At 41.2% G+C, this 22,501-nt stretch overlaps 1 protein-coding gene across 2 annotated transcripts in view; it reads left to right on the forward strand.

Annotated features, from left to right (window-relative positions):
* Positions 1 to 22,501, forward strand: part of VXN (vexin) — a 44,561-nt gene that overhangs the window by 2,462 nt on the left and 19,598 nt on the right. For both annotated transcript variants that reach the window (XM_039526079.1, XM_039526080.1), the window contains exon 3: positions 17,873 to 18,045. In XM_039526079.1, coding sequence (XP_039382013.1) covers positions 17,979 to 18,045 — 67 coding nt within the window. In that variant the 5' untranslated portion in view covers positions 17,873 to 17,978. The remainder of the gene's footprint in view (positions 1 to 17,872; positions 18,046 to 22,501) is intronic.

A 22,501-nucleotide genomic window follows, 5' to 3' on the forward strand; every position in this document is an offset into this window, starting at 1 on the left:
GATGGGGAGACCCTGAGGTTAAAAGGGGTTACTGCCAGGGGGCAGCACCCCAGGTAAATGGGGCACCGGGGTCTTGGGAGGGACATGGGGGCCACAGGTAAGGTGGATCACCGGCCTGCAGAGGGTGCTCCCAAGCTGGAACAAGCTAATTCCCAGAAGTCACGAGCAGGAGGTGCTGCAGGGGTGAGTCCGCATGTCTACACCATCCCATTCAAATAATAACAGTTTGACAGTGCTAGTGATGTTAAATCCAGAACAGGATCCGGGATACAAGTACAGTTTATTGGCAGTTTTATCTGCCACTGAGTTAGAGGTTTTTAATGTAATAAAATATACTATTCCGTACCTGAAGGTCCACATTTTCAAAAGTGTGCACACATCTTTGTGCAGGTCCAGTTTGCACTCATGAATATGGGATTTGTGCATGTGTGGTTACAACTCGTGAACACCCATTGTTTGGGCATGTGTAGAAAATCTGAGCCACTTGTTCGTCATCTGATTTATAAAAATGTTAATGCCTCAAACTCTAAAGCCTTCCATAATGTATCTTGTATAGTTTGAATGGTGCCTTTTGAGAGCTATTGCAATACAAATAAGTAATTATGCATTTCCTACAAATATAAGCATGTGAAAATGTTTGAGAACTGTGTTTTAACTGTCATGTTAACTTGAATCTTGAAATGTACCTGTGAATCCAAACCGTTCAGCGGAAATAAGCTTTCATTAGCTTCACTGGGCAGTATGATTATTCCTGATTAGATGCTTACTCAATGAGCTGACAGTATGTTGACAAACCATTGCATTGTGAATAATTGAAAAGAATGTCCAATTTCCAAAAATAAAGAGCATCCTATTTACTGTACTGTCTCTGTCTGAACACTTATCTGGGGCTTGTCTACATTACCCACTGGATAACGGGCAGCTGGATCAAATGGATCCAGTGGGGGTTGATTTATCACATCTAGTCTAGATGCGATAAATCGACTGCCAAGCACTCTCCTGTCAACTCCGGTACTCCACCAGGGTGAGAGACGGAGTCGACGAGAGATCGTCAGCCATCGACTTACCCAGTGAAGACACCGCGGTAAGTAGATCGAAGTACGTCGACTTCAGCTATATTATTGACGTAGCTGAAGTTGAGTAACTTAGATTGATTTCCCCCGCCCTCCAGTGTAGACCAGGCCTTGGACACTGAATATTCAATATATAGTGTTTAAGTCCTATTATAAATGGTTACAAGACCAGCATATTTTGAATGTCATATTGTTAGCAGTAGAGCTTGATTGATGTTTACATGGATTCAAGGACTTTCTTATGGATAGTTTACATTTAAATCACAAAAACAATGAGAAGTCCTTGTGGCACCTTAGAGACTAACACATTTATTTGGGCATAAGCTTTTGTGGGCTAAAACCCACTTAATCAAATGCAGAGTATATTGAGTATCTTTATTTTAAAAAAAAGTCCAATACCCAGAGCAGCAAAGGAGACAAAAATAGATTGAAAAATACTTTTATTTAAAAACACTTAACACAGGTTAATCTTTGACAACTTTTTTTGTCTTATGTGAGTAGCTCTGGAAAACACAGGGCAAAATCTAGGTTAGTTAAGACATGCATTTAGGGCAAGTCTACACTATAGCGCTTCGTTGGCGCAGTTGCCTAGCTGTAGCGCGTCTGGTGAAGACGTGCTATGCCAACAGAAGAGCACTCTCTCCTCAGAATAATTACTCCACCTTGGTGAGAAGTGTCAGCTATGTTAACGGGAGAGCATCTCCCACTGATATAGTGCCGGTGTAGACAGCGCAAAACTTGCGTCACTTGAGGGAGGGGGGGTTTTCACACCCCTGAACAATGCAAGTTAAATCGACTTAAGCTGTAGTTTAGACCTACACTTAGTCATCACAACATATTTACTTTAATGGGGCTGCCAGGGCTGTGAGCATCTGGCCAGGTGCTGAGTCAGCAACATTTCTCACATTCCACAGATCTGAAAAACAAAGGAAAGGGGAGATGTTAATGAAAAGACATATAGCAAGGCTAAGTAACTACTCCCCCAACTAAATCTATGTACTTTACCATGGTGTTCCAGCACTCATGTACATCATTCCCACCACCCTTGTATCTCCTGCCCAAGGAGCAATAAAACCGCTAGGGCCTCACTACATCAGGTGAGGCAGGGGGCAGGAACTACTTGCTGCAAGATACTGAAGGACCAAAAGGTATGTCTTCCCAATGGGCTCAGCGCATTCCTGGCTCACAGAGGGAAGGAAACTTAGGTCAGCTACAAAACAAAGGCAGAAAACAAATGGCAAAAACTTACGAACACTATTGAATGAATAAAATAAAATCAAATCAAATCAAGCTCCTTATCTCCTCAAGCACTGACAGGCCCTGGCAGCATTTCAAGAGGAGATGGGTCCCTTTCTGCCATGACATCTCCACTGATAGTGTGCAGAGGGAGCAGTATATGTCCTCTACCCTTTCTGCTGCATGTCCAGATTCTTGTACCGGACAGATGCATTTGAAGCATCCCTTAGTACAACCCATAAAATATAGATAGGTGCAAACAGATATTGTATACTTCATAGGCACTATGTACCCGCTTAAATGCTTGATTTTTTGCAATCTTAACACTCATTTTAACTTCGTAAAATGCGATTATAACTAATGTTGGCTCTGGTCTGCAGGTGACTATCCTTTCTGTGAAACAGAGCTTTTCTTAAAGCTGACATTTTCTAAGCCATCTTATATTTTTATGATGTATTTACTTAACCTATTTGTATGGTGCCTCTCTCAAAACATCTAAGCCCCATCCAGTACAAAGCAATACTAGTCCAAAATCCTAACGTTGGACTTACAAATGAATTGTACCTGAGGTAACACTGTCCAGTAGTAGGCCCCAAGTCAGGACCTGTTTGGGGCTGTACTTAAGCATGTGCTTACAGTTAAGCAAAGAAGTGCTGTCCTGAATAGGGATGTACTTCAGAAAATGCCTAGAGGCTTTCCTGACTCAAGACCGTACATTTTTACAGAGCAGATTCTATTAAGCTAAAAGCTTAAAATTAGCTATGTAACATTGAGATGCTGATTTACATCTGCAATCAAATGGATAACACATTTTAAAGATTGATTGTCAAAGGTGCTAATACATTGCTGCCTCGTTATGTGGTGTCACTTGCTTCTATGCGATTAAAGGATGCCATTGTGTGGCATTGTTAATGTTGCTGTGGACACAGCTGTAGGGGGTTTACTCTTTGTGTAGAGTTTAAGCTCTTCTCAAATGAAAGTTGGACAAAGAATAAATCATCACTGAAAATATGGATGCATATTTTAAATAGATATTGGGCAAAAAACTGCTTTCCTCTTCCATTAAAAACAAAATGACAACATATAGCAAATTTTGCTTTTCTGACCTTTTTCACCTTAAGAAAGATTAATGGTTGTTTATATTAGAAATCCTACTCTAGCCAGGGAACTGGATGCCACTGGGAACGATCAACAAAGCTATTTTCACCCCTAGGTCACTAGCACAGATCTTATCTAGACCTCCAATGACCATCATGGCTGCTGAGTAGCCTCTGTGCAGTGGGTTGGTGATCTTAGTCCAGTTCCCAGCAGACAGGTCTCTGTATCATAAACACAGTTGCCACATTTGGTGCCCTTCTAGCTAGTCTCAGGAGAGAGGCCAAGGAATAAATGGGTACAGAGACTGAACTTCCTTCCTCCTACATCATTAAAACCAATGGAATTATGCCATTGACTTCAATGGAAGCAGGGTCACTTTCCCTTTGAGGTAGTCTGTTGTAATAAATGGAGCCTACTTTAATTGTTAGCTTACCCAGTGAAAGGTGGGTAAAGGTTTATGAGTGGTCACAATGAACTGTGTTATAAAATTGTGTAAGGAACAGATGTAGGAAGACTGGACTCGTTTAAAGGGCTTATTAATACCACTCAAGGATTGTTTTAAGACTATGACTGGTAAACCAGAGGAGTAGAGGACCAGAAATTAATAGACCAAAATTGGTGCTTCAGAAATTAGGTCTAATTGTGAGCAAAATAATGAGAGGATGGACCATTCCATACATTGCCTTTTTGGGGACCCTGGTGGAAGAGACTTTGGGAAGGACAAAAAAAACCTTTTTACCATCACCGTGACACCAGACCTTGCTACTCCCATGGGGATGCTTGGATATCATCCTTGCATCAGCAAGAACCCCAGCCAGACACATAAGGGATCCTGCTCTGTTTTCCCCTCCCTTGTGTGCTCTTTTCCATTCCTCCACTAACTGCCTCCTGTCCAATCTCTCTTGGCTTTTGTGCTGCACAGCACCAGCATGGTGAGATGAGACAGCCCGTCCAGCTCTGCTCAGCCTGAGAAGGACTAGTGAAGGAGAGGGACCTGATCAAACCAACCAGAAAAACAGCTCTCATGGCTCTTCTGCCAGCCTAAAACATCTGTCTCTGACTGACCAGCCACCCCAGCAAAAGCTGGATTTTCTCCATCTTTACTAACATATCTCTTATCTCCCTTCTTTCTGTCTGTTTCATCTAAAGTAGGAACATAAGAACAGCCATACTGGGTCAGACCAGAGGTCCATCTAGCCCAGTATCCTGTCTGCCGACAATGGCCAATGTCCTGTGCTTCAGAGGGAATGAACAGAACAGGTAATCATCAAGTGATCCATCCCCTGTCGCCCATTGCCAGCTTCTGGCAAACATAGAATAGGGACACCATCCCTGCCCATCCTGGCTAATAGCCATCGATGGACTTATCTAGTTCCTTTTTGAACCCTGTTATAGTCTTGGCCCTCACAACATCTTCTGGCAAGGAGTTCCACAGATTAGCTGTGTGTTATGAGAAGAAATACTTCCTTTTGTTTGTTTTAAACCTGCTATTAATTTTATTTGGTAACTTCTAGTTCTTGTGTTATGAGAAGGAGTAAATTTATTTTCTCCAACCCAGTCATGATTTTATAGACCTCTATCATATCCCCACTTAGTCATCTCTTTTTCAAGCTGAAAAGTCTGTCTTTTTAATTTCTCCTCATATGGAAGCTGTTCCATACCTCTAATCATTTTTGTTGCCCTTTTCTGTACCTTTTCCAATTCCAATATATCTTTTTTTTTCAGCTGGGGTGACCAGATCTGCATGCAGTGTTCAAGATGTGGGTGTACCATGGATTTATATAGAGGCAATATGATACTTTCTGTCTTATTGTCTATCCCTTTCCTAATGATCCCCAACATTCTGTTAGCTTTTTTTACTGTCACTGCACATTGAGTGGATGTTTTCAGAGAACTATCCACAATGACTTCACAATCTCTTTCTTGAAGAGGTAACAGCTAATTTAGACCCCATTCTTGTGTATATATATAGTTGGGATTATGTTTTCAAGGTGAATTACTTTGCATTTATCAACATTGAATTTCATCTGCCATTTTGTTGCCCAGTCACCCAGTTTTGTGAAATCCCTTTGTAACTCTTTGCAGTCTGCTTTGGAGTTAACTATCTTGAGTAATTTTGTATAATCTGCATATTTTGCCACCTCACTGTTTACCCCATTTTCCAGATCATTTCTGAATATGCAAAGCAATGGGCTTAAATTGCAGCAAGTGAGGTTTCGGTTGGACATTAGGAAAAAATTCCTAACTGTCAGGGTAGTTAAGCACTGGAATAAATTGCCTAACGAAGTTGTGGAATCTCCATAATTGGAGATTTTTAAGAGCAGGTTAGACAAACACCTGTCAGGAATGATCTAGATTATACATAGTCCTGCCATGAGTGCAGGGGACTGGACTAGATGACCTCTCAAGGTCCCTTCCAGTGCTATGATTCTATGTTAAACAGTACTGGTCCCAGTACTGACCCCTGAGGGACACCGCTATTTAACTCTCTCTCTCTCCATTCTGAAAACTGACCATTTATTCCAACCCTTTGTTTCCTATCTTTTAACCAGTTACTGAGCCATGAGAGGACCTTTCCTCTTATCCCATGACAGCTTACTTTGCCTAAGAGCCTTTGGCGAGGGACCTTGTCAAAGGCTTTCTGAAAATCTAAGTACACTATATCCACGTGCTTGTTGACCCCCTCAAAGAATTCTAGTAGATCGGTGAGGCATGATTTCCCATTACAAAAAACATGTTGACTCTTCCCCCAACAAATCGTGTTCATCTAGGTGTCTGATCATTCTGTTTTTTACTATAGTTTCAACCAATTTTCCTGGGACTTAAGGTAGGCTTACTGGCCTGTAATTGCCAGGATTGCCTCTGGAGCCTTTTAAAAAAATTGGCGTCACATTAGCTATCCTCCAGTCATCTGGTACAGAAACTGATTTAAATGATAGACTACAGTTAGTAGTTTTGCAATTTCACATCTGAGTTTCTTCAGAACTCTTGGGTGAATACCCTCTGGTCCTGGTGACTTATTACTGTTTAATTTATCAATTTGTTCCAGTCAGGAAAATGACTCAGAATTGAACAACAGAACTAACCCTTTTTTCCTCACCAAAGACTGTTTGACTGAATAAGACACTATAATGAATATTCATCATCTCCAAAACGGGACTTTGTTAGGTATTGATTGATCATTTTGCATAATCACTCAATTTCAGCTTCAGTGCTCTTTGCCTCATTTTGGTTCCTCTCCTTTTGTGTGTTTCAATCAATACATTTTTAGCCTTTGACATTAATTTCCTAATGTGTTTGCCATGGTACTATGCAGACTGACGTCTCTGTGTACTAAACCTTGTTTGTCACTGTTTGATATAGGACAGTGACAGCGTCTCATTAACACATTTGACTCTGTATGACTTTATTCCAGCTAAATTAAAACAACAGATCCTTCCATAGTGTGATTTTGAAGCATAAGTATAAATCAGTGTTTGTTCTATGGATAAACAGAGAAATTTCAATTGAGTTCTTTTAACATCCTCAACATCCTAGTAGCTGGGCACCTTCCAGAAATGCACAAAGTAAGCTGACCAGCATTTCTCACATGTGGGATTCTTTCTCTCATGTTTCCCTTTTTCTCTCCAAAGGGAAAATTTAGTGCTTTTTTTGGAACAACTATTTTCTCTGGCGCGTGTGTGTGTGTGTGTGTTGATGTTTGAAGGCAAGGTAAAAGAAATGGCCTTGCATTTGGAATGGAAAATGGTGCATTTAAGGCAGTTCTTAGATCATGTGAGAGCTCATTCCACCACCTTAGACTTTTCCCCCTAAGGTCACTTTCTGGTGCTGTCAATCTGGCACATTTCATAAGCACTCCTTTTATATTTAAAGTATAAGCTCTACCCTTGTGATGTAATTAACAAGACTATATACAATGATGCAATTGACAAAATATAACACTAACAGGAAGGGAGAGAGTTTTCAAAGCAAGGTGAGCATATACTTGCATGTGCATAACATGCATGTGAATATCTGATATACAAATGAGACATTTGTACAATCAAGTAGTATGCACCCACAGGTATGTGTGGAATTTTCACATCTTGAACGTCTGACCCTAAAGATTTAATATGTTTCCAAGTGTTCAGGACTTGGTAATAATGGTGGTGAAGCCAGGAGAAATTTACTGATCTGTACCAAACAATGTTCTCTTATTACCTGATACAGCACCAATTAATGTCAATAGCAAAACTCTCCTTGGCTGCAATGGTGCAAGATTAGACCCTTAGTGATGCTTCATCTGCAAGAAGAAGAATCCATTTGGTTTTGGTGCATGCAAGTTAAACCACATTCCCATTGTTTAGCTGTTGACTCGCAGTGCACTGACCTAGCATTTTCATTGTTCACCCTAGTTATTGGCATGGGTGTTTCATGTCTGTTTGCATGATTAGGAATGTTTTGATACAGTTTGCTTTTGTTTAATTTGGATCACAGTCGACTGTAATTTGGCAATTAGTTGAGTGAAATAGCCCAGATTTTTTCTTAATGCATTTTGATCATTATAATGGGTGTCTACAATTTATATGACAGGACGTTCTTGTTCTTTAATATCAGAACTATTTGGGGACTTGCAGGCTGTCCACAGTAAAGCTAATGGCCCTGGTTCTGCATTGCACTGCAATTTATGTAGTCATTGCATAAAGTGGATTTAAAGGCTGCCATTCTGAATGAGAAGTGTTATACAGCCACTCACTTTACGCAGGTTTACGTTTTTGTGGACCGTGCAGGGTAGTGAAGAATCACATGTCCCATGTGTTCTGTTTTTGCCTCATGAGAAATTAGGTTCACGTTCTTGCATTTTTATTCTTTAATCCATTTTTAAATGTGATATGATAAGTTCTGTGTGTTTCAGGAGAGGATTAGCTCCATGTGCCTCTCATCCCCATTTCCCTCCCTATTCCTCCAGGCATTTCAAAGCTAGAAATAGGGATAATTATATATAAAAAGGGAAGACTTGGCTTTGAATTCCGTTGGAAAAACAGAGCTTCCTAGTGGGGCACAGTGGGGAATAGTTTGCAATAAAAATAGGGCTTGTCCCTACCTAGGTAAAGATGATTGACATTTACTTTTCTCCTACTGAAGGATCCAGTGATATATTTATTCTTTGGGCTAATATGTCTCAACCTGTTTTAAAAATAAACCTCATAGTTCACAATTTATTATCACCATTCAGTTGGCTGGACTGCTGATGATTTCCAAACTTTGCCTAGGCCTGGAATGAAAAATAACAGGTAGCAATGTGACAATGCTGTGCTTTAGGAGGATTTCTAGGCGCGCACCAGGTGTTTACAGATAACCACATTAAAATCCAAAGGATGTAGAATCTACAAATCGGTAATTATTCTGAAAAAGATGCCATCACTGGTGTACAGCCAACAAGCCCTTTACTGTTTTATATTAGTAAACCCCATCCTAAACTGAGGTCTGTGCAATAGTTGCAGTGGGGTTTATAGAGTAACTGAATGGATTACCACAGCGGATAAATAAGGATAAGCATTTTAAGTTTAATGGCGAATGGGTCAGAAGAAAATGACAAGTAAGGATCATCAGCTCCTTGTACATCAAAAATCTTGGGGGCAAGGAGATTTGAAAGGGACTGACTCACACCCAGATTATGATCTTGGAAATCCTCCTTGGTATGTATTTGCAGCATTAACAAATCTTTCTCTGAGGAGATTTACTTTAATCCGATTCCTAGAAACAAGTCATGTACTTAAAGTAGTAAGATATTTGACACCTTTATTGGCAGTATCAGGAGAGAGGCTAAGGACTGAATCAGCAAAGAAATCAAATAACAATCTCAGTCCTTTCAGCACAGAGTGTAGGTTCACTAACATGGATGGGAATTCCCCCCCGATTGATGGCAGTCTGTTGTATGGCATTGACATACAAACTGTGCAAAAACTACCAATCTGTCTTAAACTCAGCCAACTGTACCTAGGTATTGCAGGGGTTTGATAATGCTGGGTGATCTCCCATAGCATCTGTGCTTCACTATTCATACCCCACAAGGTAAGTTAAGGACAGAACGATAGCCTTAATAGGAAACTCTTCTGTAGGTGTAATGCATCTCTCCAAAGTAGGTATTTTCTAATGCACCTGTTACTGTGGTATCTAAGTGCTGATGCCAACGGTTAGTGACATTCTCAGACGTCCTTGTTTTAAATTTGTCTTATTTTAACAGTAGAACATAAGCAAAAGGGGAAAACAGGCTTTGAAGTCCTACAAAGACACCGTTCTTGATCCTGCATGTCATTGTGCGGCATACAGCAGAAAGTGTGCAGCTGCTATAGGAGGACATGCATGGGCACAAATAAGGTGACATGCTAGGTGCAGGCAGCCAAGTGGCGGGAAGTGTCAATTCCATTGTTTTTCTGTAGTTAGCTTTTTATTTATACTATGCTAAAATGTGCGCCTGTTCCCTTATTTGCAGCTGTGCAGGACGGGAAAGGGGCAGACATCTGAGGAAATATGGATGTGTGATCCAAATGAGACACTTAGAAGAAGGGGGTAAATTGGCAGCAGGCTCATTGATGTGAGATTTAGGTTCCCTGGTGCTTCCCACTCCTTGCTGCATGCAGCCCTCCTCTCCTGATATGTTCAGCTTCATATCCTCAGTATGGGCTGAAGGGGACAGAGAAGGTTGGACCACAAGGTAGTGAAGCTGAGCTCCCTTCCAGGCCATTCTACCCTGTGGGAAGGGGAGACTGGACAGCCAGGTAGAAGGGAGACCAATGAGAATGGCCTCTCCTCTTTATTACCAACATATCTGCTCACCCCAAAGGTCACATGCCCATCCCCAGCATGTGGCTGTGGAATCCTGCACTCTAAGGGGAAGGCAGCCCAGGCAGTCGATAAGTTCAAAGCTATAGCAGTTTCAGTTCATGTTGCATCATCTCTTGGGTTTGTCCATGGAAGAGCAATACGTGGCATTTAGTGATCTTTGCCTAGGTATCCAAGCAGTGCATTTTATAGCCATGTGGTATGGGGCCCAAAGTGTCATCATGCCAAGTAGCTCCAACTACACAGGTGCAGGAACCACATTTCCAACTGTTCTAGAAAATGACATCCACATTATGAGCCAATACTCAATGTTATATAAGCTTTGGTTAAACAGAAGAGTGCAAAATATGTGCCAAGATGATCCTGAGTTCCTGCGGACTGGGAAAAAGTTGTCACTGGATCAATATAGATCAAGCTGCTTTAAAAAATCACAGAACAAGTCTGAAAGATTTAATGAGAGTTTGTTTTCCAATAGCACTGTAATGGCTTGTTAGTACAGTATTATTTGAATGTATCAGACTTTTGGGTGATTTTTTTTTTAAATGCCTTTAGTCCATTACCAGTGCAGGGCCTGAGCCTGCAAGGTCTTCATGTGCAAAACTCCTTGAGAGTTCTGCTCACAGGGCCATGCGGTCTGGAGTCCTAGCTTTGTTAAAACTAACTCGAAACACAATGATGTGGGCATTGCTGGGATGGATTATTAGGAATCTGAACCTGCAACTACATAGCGCTTTTTACGAGTAGTCATATGGACTTCTTCATACAGCTTTTGCATGATTGGGGCTATAATTTGTAAATGCATTGATTATCTATTTATGCCTCTTTCTTTCTTAGATGACCCAACCAGCAGCTTTTCTCTAGAACCCTGCAATATCTTTATGTAACTATTGTGTGTGATGCTCTGAAGCTTTTGATGGGATTCTGTTTGCATTTTCTTTGTATTTCAATTTGTATTTTCCTTTAAGATAGTAGCATTTCTGCTTTATCCTGCCCGGCTTCTTGTTACTGACTAGGAAGGTCAGAATCGTTTTAAAATTTCTAAATAACTTTCTTACTCACATTAACACAAATTTAAATACTCACTTTATAAACCTGTCATATACTTTCAAATCTTTAAGTTGTGAGGCTTTCCTTATAATTCTGAAAGACTTTTTCGTAAGCCATTATAAGAATAAGATAAGACTGTTTTGCAGCATGTTAATTTTTTGTAGCGTGTTCGTTTATCTAGAGAAAGAAGCAGACTATCAGACTAGCACTGACTCATTAGTAACTGGTGTTGGCTAGCTTCATTTCCCACATCCATCTATGCTATTATTCTTGCACGTGCACTTGTTACTATTTTTCTTTTTGTTACAGTTGGTCACATTTCTGTGGACAATAGATGACACTTAACTCTTCTTTTCCAGCAAAAAACCCAGCGCTAACATTGCAGCTTTGGCCTACAGAGGCAAGTGTTAGAGATTCTGTGCAAACAGCATGCATATGTAGTTTTGTCCCAGTTTATTTTTAAGTGGTTAATTGTGCATACATTTGAGTTCACTCCCATTCCAAAAATACATGTGGTTTAGCCTTATCATACTGCCAAGTTAACAGTAAGAAATAGGCTCAGGTGGCTCAGTAGGGATTAGATTTACCTGTTATGCAACAGAGTATAGGCTCTAATGAGAACAATGAGGTTATAGACTTGAGATGGTAACAGCTCCCATCCACACAGGCCAGGGAAACCCTGAGCCCACCTCTGAAGCCAATGGGATATTTGCCATTGACTTTACTGGGAGCAGGATTAGGTGTTGAGTCTGTTAGAGAGGTACTAGCATGTTTTGTGAAGCCAGCATAAATAGCACCTGAAGATTTCTGATGTTCAGTGTCTTTAATTCACTAATGGATTTAATTGTTTTGTGGCTTTTTTTCAATAGTGAGATTTTTTTTAAGCTGATTCTCTTCCAAGTAATTAACAGTGACCCATTCAACAGGGCACATTTCCCTCCTCCTTTGCCTAAAAAAGGGATCGGGACAGCGCCAATTCCACAGAGAATTCCCTTGGCTGCACAGTGCGGTTTCTGAGGGTGTGACAGTGGCATGATTTTGACAGTGTCTGTGACACTGGAGAAGTGGCTAGTTCTGACTGCCTGATGCTGATTGGCTCTTTACTCCAACCACCACCCTCTGTCTCTTCATCTCCGCCTCACTTCACACCTGCCCCCTGACCCTCCTCTTCTCCCCAATCAGCTGCTTTCCCTTCAATGTCTCTTCTCCCTTCATTTTTCTTTCCATTTAGCTTAGCCCCTCCACCAGCCCCTCCAAAAGGAGACGGTAATCATGGAATTAACATCACATTTGTTGCCATCACATCATTCAGCCTGCTTGTGTTAAGTCCCTTATTCCCTCCCTGTGTCTGTCTTGTCTACTTAGATCGTCTGCTCTTTGGGGTGGGGACAGTCTGTTACTCCGTGTTTGGTTGGTCCTTAGGCACGGCCATCATAAACAATAGTACTAACTTTCACCCCCTTTGAGAGAGGTGGAATTGGGGATCTGAAAGTGCGGCCAGAGTTTACTGTAAAAATGGTACTATCTTACTTGGCAGATGTGCCCCTGGTGTGAATTCAGCATGGTAGCTATTCACTTTAATGACCCTCCCACAGAAAAGACATTTGTCATGCTATTCAGTAATGGTCACCCTGCAGTGTCAACACAGCTAAGAGAGCATGAGCTGCCTTCTGTCCCTGCTTGTGCATCTCCAACAGAATGGTTTGCTAAGGTCAAATCAATTACCCCTGTGAAAACCCACTGAAGACAATGGAGCTGCACTGGTGTCACAGCAGGTAGAGCTGTAAGACAATGAGGTTGCTCAGGTATTCAGGACTTAAGTTGGCCTGCAGAATCCTTACTCACAAAGAAAGACTCTCCCTTGAGTCTTAGAGGCCAGGATGAGCTTGCAAGGGAGTGGAAAAAAAAACCTCTGCTTATTTGTAAACTGCGCCCATTTGACATGGAACAGTAAGTCACACTGGACATGGAGCTACTCAGTGCCTTTTGTAGAATCACACTCTCAGCCCCGCTGTGCTGAAGGGGCCAGAAACCAGAGTGGGAGAGGAGGCAAACTGCCCAGGAAGAACATAAATCAGCAGTTTTTAAGGATTTTCTGAAACATCGAAATCAGCCTTTCAGCTGTAGAGTTTTATGCATGTTTATATCCCCTTGCACCCAAAGTAAAGCACTTTGCCCATCCTTAGCCTGTGTACAAGGCTGTAGTCCAAAAAACCCTGAGGTCTGTCTGATCTAGAGAGGGTTGTGAGCTCCATGGCTTCCCTCATTTCCCCCACTGCCAGGCCCTCTGGTAATCAAATCACATGATAAAGCTTGTGCCACCACTGAATGTCACAGTGGTTATCTTTTGATGTTGCTGGGTATTAAGGTGTTGGGTGGGCAGAGATCCATCACAATTATCGACATTTAAGTCCTGCCCACTGACTTTCCGTTTGAATTTTGAGTCTTCAGTGAAGGCCGGCACATTATAATCCAATAGCTCATTTCCTTGAGTCCGCTGCTGGTGGCAGCAGAACCACCCACAATCAATTTATTACGTTAATAATATAGTTACTGTGACACTGCCTGTGGTGACTCCGGAGTGTGAATACCAGCCTCAGGGAACACTGTTAGGAAGCAGGGCACAAATCCCAAATTGGTTTTGAGGTCTATATGTAGATTTCGCCAACTAGTTATCAAGTGTAATCTCCTCAAGTACTATAACTATCGCTTTCACATGCAGTCACACACAGTTCCTTTGAGTACTCCAATCTATCTCGCCATCCCAGTGAGCTTACCTTTGTGGAATATGGTCTCTTACTCCAGGAATCACAGCAATATTCAGGTTACTCCCAGTTTCAAAGTACCAGTCACTTATCCCAGGTCAATTGTACCTGCAATTTCACACCAAGGACAACGCTTATAGCCAATCCTATACTAAAACATATAAAGATTTATTAACTAGGAAGAGGAACTGAGTTATTTACAAGGTTAAAGCAGGTAGATATATAAACATTAATGAGTTACAAACGTAAGTTTCAAAAGGTAACGGAAGCGACTATGATCAGCAAGCTCTATATGTCTGTAGGCCTAACCGAGGCTAAGCAGCTGGGGATTTCTTGCTTATGCCACTTTGCGCCCCCAAATCCAAGTAGCTTAGCAATACCAAGTTCCTTCTGTATGGGATTTTTAGCCCCCTCCTGCCATGTGCTCTGAGCAGCAACCTCAGCTGATAGTAGGAGTCCACTTGCATGACTCATCTTCATGGAGAGGAAAGCAGAGCAACAAAAAAATCTTGTCCTCTTCTTGATGATACATAGGGAAATTGCAGATGCAAGATGCCACAATAGTTGATCTGGGGGACGGTGTAATACTTTCTGTTGAAGATCAACCTTCCACACTAACTAATGTCTCTCTCCCATCTGGTGATTTACAGTCTCAGAGGTTCACAATCCTAAAATATGACCTCACAATATGGGATACAAATGTTGTAAGTGAGATTAATTTATGGAGCAACTCAGAAGCATGCAAAAGTCTAAACGTCAATCAGATGCTTATCATTCTAATGCCTGTTTTGACAATACTAACACAGAGGTGAGCCAGACTGATTTCAGCTCTGTATTTGTCACTGTTCAATTGAGACATCAGGACCTTGGCATGAGCTGGCACATAGGCTGCCAGCCAGCAGCACAGTTAGCAATGGGCAAAAAACGGAACCTTGTTTTCTAGACTTTTGAATGTGGGAGATACAGATTCAGATCCCTCATCTGAGCTTGTCCCTACAAGATGGGTTCCAGGCCAAATCCAGAACTAAAAGAGGCCTGTCTTCTAGTTCTGGTCAATTAATTCTTGTGAGATTTTCCACCCAATGTGGCAGAAAGTCTGAAAGTTCAATGGAACTATGTGCAGAGTAAGGAAAACTTGGTGTGAGTAAGGATAGAAGAATCAGGCCCTTCGTACAGAATTATATATTGTGTGTTTTACTGGAGCACCGAGGAGCCCTAGTTATGGACTAGACCCTCATCGTGCTAGTGCTGTATACACACAGAACAGGCTTGCCAGTGTTGGGTTTTTTTAAAATCACAGTTACAAATATCCTTCCTAAGGTCCCAGTGGCTAGTTACCCATAGGAAGAATAGCATCTACTGTAACATTTTTTAGAAGAATCAGTATTCTGCATTTGGACCTAAAAACCACCCAGAGTGACAACCACCTAGTGGGTTGTCATACTGAGTCCTATGACATTGTTCTACCAACAGACTTCTAATGTTCATGTAGTAAGCATGGGCAATTTTTTCCTGACATTTAATTTACTGTGGCTCTTTTCATTTAAGGATCTCAAAGCAGCTGACAAATATCAGTCAAGCTTTGCAATATCCTCTTGGCATAGGTCATATCCTACCTATTGTATAGCTAAAACAACTGAGGCACAGAGAGGCATGATTTGCCCAAGAATCCGTAACCCTGACTACCGTTCCTCAGCTCTGGAGGTCACATTAGACCCTGGGTATACCTAGTGCTTGGTCATCTTTTTGTGGGAGTGGAGGAAAATGAAGCAAAAGGCTCATTTTCTGAACTGGGTGAAATCAATCCCTATGCAGAGATCCAGCCAGGGCCTATGCACTTGTTAAGGCTTGTACTCCCATTGTGCGGTCTTAGGTGGTGCATAGACCTTGTGCTGGTTTTCCACACAGGAGTAACTGTGATCCACTGTCTCTTGTAGGACTGGATGTTCAGAGATGCCTGCTCAAGACCCAGGCTATAAAGCCTTATGCCAACATGTAACCAGCTTTTTGTTCTTAAATTTGACATTTTGTTTCCACCTCTAAGCCAGAGGAAAATAGTGAAATGCCAATCACTGGTTTTATTTTAAAATACACAAAAACCAAATTACATCTGTGATTTAAAAAACAATCAAACCAAAAAAATAAATCTCAAGTTTCCAAATTAGAAAAACACTTAATGGCTAATACCTTGAAGTGTCTCCTCTCCTAGTCCTCCTAAAACCTGCAGGTTAAAAAAAGGCTAAATTTGTTCTAGCTTTCCATCTATGTCTACAGTTCAGTGTTGGGCTTGCTTATTTTTTTAAATCCTTTTTAAAAGCTTTAAATCCCCACTGCATAACCTCCTCCGCGGCTGAAAAGATGGTGGCTGATCTTTTGATTGGTGGGTAATGGATTTGGTTTGATAGCTTGACACAAGAACAATAGAAGGATAAACAATTCCATTTGTGACCGTGAAATTCCCCATCTGTTGAGTGTGTCCCTGTTCGGAGAGAGACAGATGAACACGCCAGTCGAGCCTGATGTTAATGACATCAGTCATACAAGCAGAACATGTGGCACAATAAATCAAAAACTAATTGAACTTTTGGTTGATTATATTGCCGTCCCGCTGATCATTTTAAACGCTCCAGCATTTTCTGTAACAATGGATCGCCTAATAGCTTTGCTTTCCTGAAACAGCAGGAAACTGCCCTGGAAGGTAACAAGTGATGCCAGCTTGTTCTTCGTCCTCTTATGAAACCCCTAAAGCTGAAACAATTCTTGGTCCAGGATTATAATTGGTAAAATATTGGGTGGGAGGAGGGTTAAAGAAAAAAGATTGTATTAAAATGACAGTGACAGCTGGTATTTCTCTAGCACCTGTCATCTGGGGACGTCTATAATGGATATTACACTAGGTGGGTGAGGTAATATATTTTATCGGACCAATTCTGTTGGTGTAAGAGAGAAGTTTTCAAGCTTATGAAAAACTCCGCATACACTAATGGATGTTAACAATTCTGGCGGAGGGCTAGCTTAACTTCTGTGTCAATTATATTTGCATGCTGGTAGTGAATGTGCCTCCCACTGGACTGATATAATAGTAGCACAGTAATTAGGGGTAGCTATTACACTAGTTATGTGAGTGCTCTAGCAAATCTATCCAAGGCATTGCTAATACACCCATCACATGTGGTATCTAGGGCCAAAATTTTCAAATATAGGTACCTAAATCTGTATTACACACCCAAAAAAGGTTCAGAGCATTGAAGAGCCACAACTTCTTTTGATTTCAATGTGGGCTCAGCACCTTTGTCAATTAGCCATTTATTAAGGTGCCTGAATATGGATTTAGATTCCCAACTTTTGGCACCCACGTTTGAAAATTTTGGTCAAGATACCAAGGATCCAGGCACTATCATCTGTACATATGCAGTTATAGAAACTTTGAAATACAATATACCTTTTTACTACATGTGTCAATTACTGGATTCCCATTATATGGAGAGACTTAAAAATGTAAAAGAATATATAACATGAAACCTAAGAAAAATCATAATAAGAATGCCTAACAGTAGCTTTTCAAAGAACAGATATTCAATTTGATAATTCACCAGCTGTACAAAACAGACCCAGCTTGCTTACATTACTAACCACTTTTATTCCTGAGGCTTTGGCAACCTGTACAGGAGGAAGGACACACAAAACAAAATGTGGCAAAGGCTTAAGTAACAGCTAAATTAAATCTTTGCATTAATAGAATTCATATAAAGACAGATGGTAGTAGAAAATGTTGCAATTAAGAATATGGAATGAGATGAGATCACGGCATCAGTCTGTCTTTTGTAGACCTGGACAATGATCACAGAGCCAGATTGGATTAGTGAAACCTATTTACCAGAAGTTCAGAGCAGTTGCATGAAGCCGACAGGCAGTCGGAAGAGAGAGGTGAAAAATGCACCAGATTTACAGCTGTAGCGATGAAAATTTAGAAGTTTTCACCACTGTGATTTCATCCAAATGTGAGTACATGTTAAAGCAGAGTAGCAGACAGTGCTGTCTTTTATCTAGAATGTTTTACCGGTAGAGAAATCCTTTCAAGTGATAAACTCATCTCTTCGTTCTACTGTATTATACTTGCACTTCTGTGTTCTCTAGTTGCTCTGAAGCTAATGCATGCAGATGCCTGGATAATGTAGATATGTGAAATATTTCCACAGGAAAAAAATCTGAGATGAATGTTCTTGATGCCATGTGATTTTGTTTATATTCTGAATAGGTGATCAATAAGGCATAGCTCACAACAGTAGGGCTGGTTTATGACATAGAAAATAACAATGTAATTCCATGAAGAGTTATTCACTCACCGGAACTGGCTATATATTGATCTGCTGGATCAATAAAGGGAACATTTCCAAAATCATGTTTTAGGAATGAATGTGTATTAACCTGACTTACATTTGATAATTTGAAGAATAAATACCAGACAAAACACAGTATGCATTTGAGTGAAGAACATAGTTTAAACTCAATAACTGCTTATACCAAAAGAAGCCAGATAAAAGCATGAAAAACTATTTGTGGGGGACAGATCTAATCTGCATTTGCAAGCTGTAAACGCGGGCACTCTGCTGCTTATTTTCACAACATGAATAGACCCACTGATGTGGCCAGCATTGTAACTGTTTTCATCTGTTAAATTCTGTGGATCATTCATATAAACATCCTTTCAGCAGGCAAATTACAGAAGCATGTTTCTGCTAGAATTTATATCCCCCATCAAGAAAAAAAAGGTTCACAATGGTGTCTCCGCTGTTTTCCCTGCTGTCATTGTATTCCTGTGCAAGTAGGTCACTAATGTCTAGCTTCATGTTTCACTCATACTTCTATGGCTATTCAAGTAGCTGTATGTTTGCCAGTACCGTGACGTCCCTTTCATGCAGTTCCTTTCCTCAGCTCATGTAGGCTGATTGCTGCTTACATTGGCAGAACACATGCAATGATTTGGCCAGTGGCTCACAAATAAGCTGAAAATGTGCCCACACCTTTATCAGGAACTCACCATGGAGTATCTGGGCATCAGCGACATAATTAAAATAACAAAATATTTCCCCAAATTAGAGAAAATATGGAAACTCAACTCTACCCTGCACTGTCCAGTAAGACATTAAATAGGTTAACTGCCCTGAGAGACATGGGTAATTTTTCTATCAGTTAAACTTATCTGCCGCCTCTTTAATTAAATGTTTTGTTTATAAGGCATCAGTGAATGTAGCCATTACTTACCCAGTGAAATCTAGACTTGTGTGTGGGGTTTTTTGTTTGTTCATTTCATTGGACACCTCTGGGCAGCTTCAAAAACGAGCCATAGCTTATTTATATCATTTATGGAAAATCCCCTTCAGTCTGGTCAATTGATTTTGTCTCCCTCTTGCACTGTTTTCAAATATAAACCTCACAAGGCAAAAGGTTGTAGGGATGCTTGTGAATTCCCTCCCACTTCATGAACTTGGTGAAACTGGAGCCATAACCGCTTAATGGCATGTGTATTATTTTAACTGATGCTTATCCAGCCCCCCGCCTGCAGCTGAACACTGTGTCACATTTTATACATACCTGTAACTATTTCTTACCTGGGAGCACATTCTCAGTGTAGTGAGTCAAGTGAGCAAGCACCCTGTGTTATAGGGAGGCAGTATTGTCTAGACGAGGTTAGAGCATGGACCTGGAAATCAGTGGAGTTTGGACCTATTCCTGCCTTTGCTACTGTCTTGTTGTATAACCATGGAAACATAATACAGGCCAAAATTTTTGAACCTGGATTGCTAAAGTTAGACACCTAAATCCATATTAAGACATCTAAATAGTGGCCTGATTTTCTGTGGCAGCTGCAGGTACTCTGGACCGCTAAAATTAAGCCACTAATATGGGTCTAGGTGCCCAACATTAGGCACTCAAGTTTGAAAACTTTGATCTTAACTTCACTGTGCCCCAGTTTCCCTCTCTGTAAACTCTGCATGGTCAGACACATTCATCTCTGCAAAGCCCTTTCAAGACTATTGGATGAAAAAGTCTGTGTAAGAGCAAAGTATTATTAATGGGAGAGGAGTGTCCAATATTAACGATACCTCATAGTAGTATAGAGAGAGCCAGAATCGTAGCATTAAATGATTCATTAGTCAAATTATAATACCTAGCGTTAGCACATCTTCAAAGTGCCTTACAAACATTCATTTGTGCTGGTAACCCCTGAATTTGAATGATTCCAAGAATGCAAAGCAAAACTCAACTGGAGATTAAGAGTTACACCTGATTTTGCAACAAACCATCCAAAACTGCAGGCTTCATTTGGTTTTGACCAGAGTTTAAGACTGAACAGAATCCCTGGACCCCAAACCGCCTCAAACTACAGCAAAGCAGATTTAGATTAAAGTTTAGGAAAAACTTCCTAACTTAAGAACAGTAGGACCATAGAACAGACTGCCTAGGGAGGTTGTGGAAGATCCTTCATTGGAGATTTTCAAAAGGAGGCTGGATAGTCATCTGTTTTGGATGGCTTAGACGCAACAAATCCTGCTTCTTAACAGGGAGTTATACGGGTCTGCAAGGTTCATCAAGTCTAACCCTATGACGCCCCCATTCTCAAAGTTTGGCTCTGGATTAAGATATGGATTTGAAATTTGCAGCTGCAACCTACCACCTTTCTCTGTAATGGGCCTGAACGAGAACACCAAATCCTGCATGTCTGAATGCTGGAGAAATGATTAATTATTCCTACTCACTGCACAGCACTCAAATGTGTCCGAGGCACTTTACAGCACAAAGAGTAAGACCGAGGCCAAACCTGCCCCAGAAAGTTTACAATCTAGCTTTAAAGATACAAAGAAAGGCAACAAGTAACAAGAAGGGGATGGGGCGAGGAAACACAAGACCATTCAGCTTAAACATACTGGTGTGCTGGAGGGTGTTGGTGGCTACCAGCAAGCATGTCGTTGATCTATGGGCAAGCAAAGCCCCCATTGAAGCAGCTGGGTATGCTAGCTGCCTTCCATTCTGGCCAAATGGAAGAAGCAATTGAGCTCCTTTATGCACTAATATAGCTGCAAGTATAGAAGCCACTACCCACAGCACTGGCCATATGGAATTCCTGAGCAAAAACTAACTCAGGGAGAATAAGAGGGGTTTCTCTGGGAATGGATGGCAAAAACACAAGGGCATTGACTGGATTGCAGGTTTTTGTGCCAGTGGCAGAAGCAAGCAGCCAGTGAGAGAAGCATGGGTAGCATGGCTCCAAGAGGAAGCCAAGAAAAAGAGTTTCTTTTGGACAGAGTGCTGGGTGCATAGGCAGGCTTAGAACTGTGAGCAAGGACACTGCCTGCTGTTCTTTATTTCCACTGTGTTCAGGGTAACAGGACTTGTCTACGTTTTTTGCAAATAAAAGGGATTGCACCAAAGACATCTCCCTCTCTCGTACTATCAGTTTTCTCTCTGAACAGAAACAATACTGTTAGGCCCAGAATAGTGGTTAACTGAGCAAGCCAAAGGGGCAATAATGTATATATTTTCATAGCTTAATAAAAAGTCGTTAATATTGTGATGGGATCCCTGGGGTACAACCTGGAACTGAGGTACCGCCTGGACTGTCTTTCCCAATGTTTTGCTAGTGACAAGCAGCAAACCCCTCGGGAAGCTGTTATCACTCAGCACAACTGCAGGTGGAGCCCCACACCCAGCTAGATTGCATGAAAATCCCCCCTGTTCCCTGACCTTGCATCCCTGAGCTGTACCATGCTGCCCTGGTCAGAAGCCTGTACTGTAAGTTTATAGCCCAGTCCATCCCTCCTTCAGTGTGGAGAGGACACACACAAGCCTTTGTAACTGAGCTGAGAATTCCCTAGCACTTTAAGCAAATACACTGTTTTAGGTAAATATAAAACAGGTTTATTAACTATAGAAAGATAGATTTTAAATTATTATAAGTGGTAAGCATAAAAGGACAGAGATGTTACCAAAGAAAATAAAAATAAGCACACAATCTACATCTTAAACCTTATTACACTAGGCAATATTTAGATCAAGCAATATTCTCACCCCCTGGATGTTACAGTCCTTAGTGCACAGACTTCCCCCTGAAGCCTGGACCAGTCTCCTCTGATGATAGTTGTCGTCTTGTCATCCCAGTTGTGTCCAGCAAAGGTGCAGGAAAAGAAAGGCTAAGACATGATGCTACTGTCACTTGTTTTATACCCTTGGCCTGTGTGCCTCGCAGACCCTAGCCCAGGCATGGCTTGGTTGGCTTTGCTGAGCCCCAGTGAACAAGCAGCTCCCAAGTCACAGTGATCCAGCAGTTTCCATTGTGTGGGGCTTGGATAGTTGAATCACACAGTTGAGAAACACCCACCTGGGCAGGGATCCTTTACATGTCAATTGCAAACTTACAGCACGTTTCAGTAACAACCATACAGCACAATCTTATAA

Source organism: Mauremys reevesii, linkage group 2, assembly GCF_016161935.1.
Source record: "Mauremys reevesii isolate NIE-2019 linkage group 2, ASM1616193v1, whole genome shotgun sequence".
NCBI lineage: Eukaryota > Metazoa > Chordata > Testudines > Geoemydidae > Mauremys > Mauremys reevesii.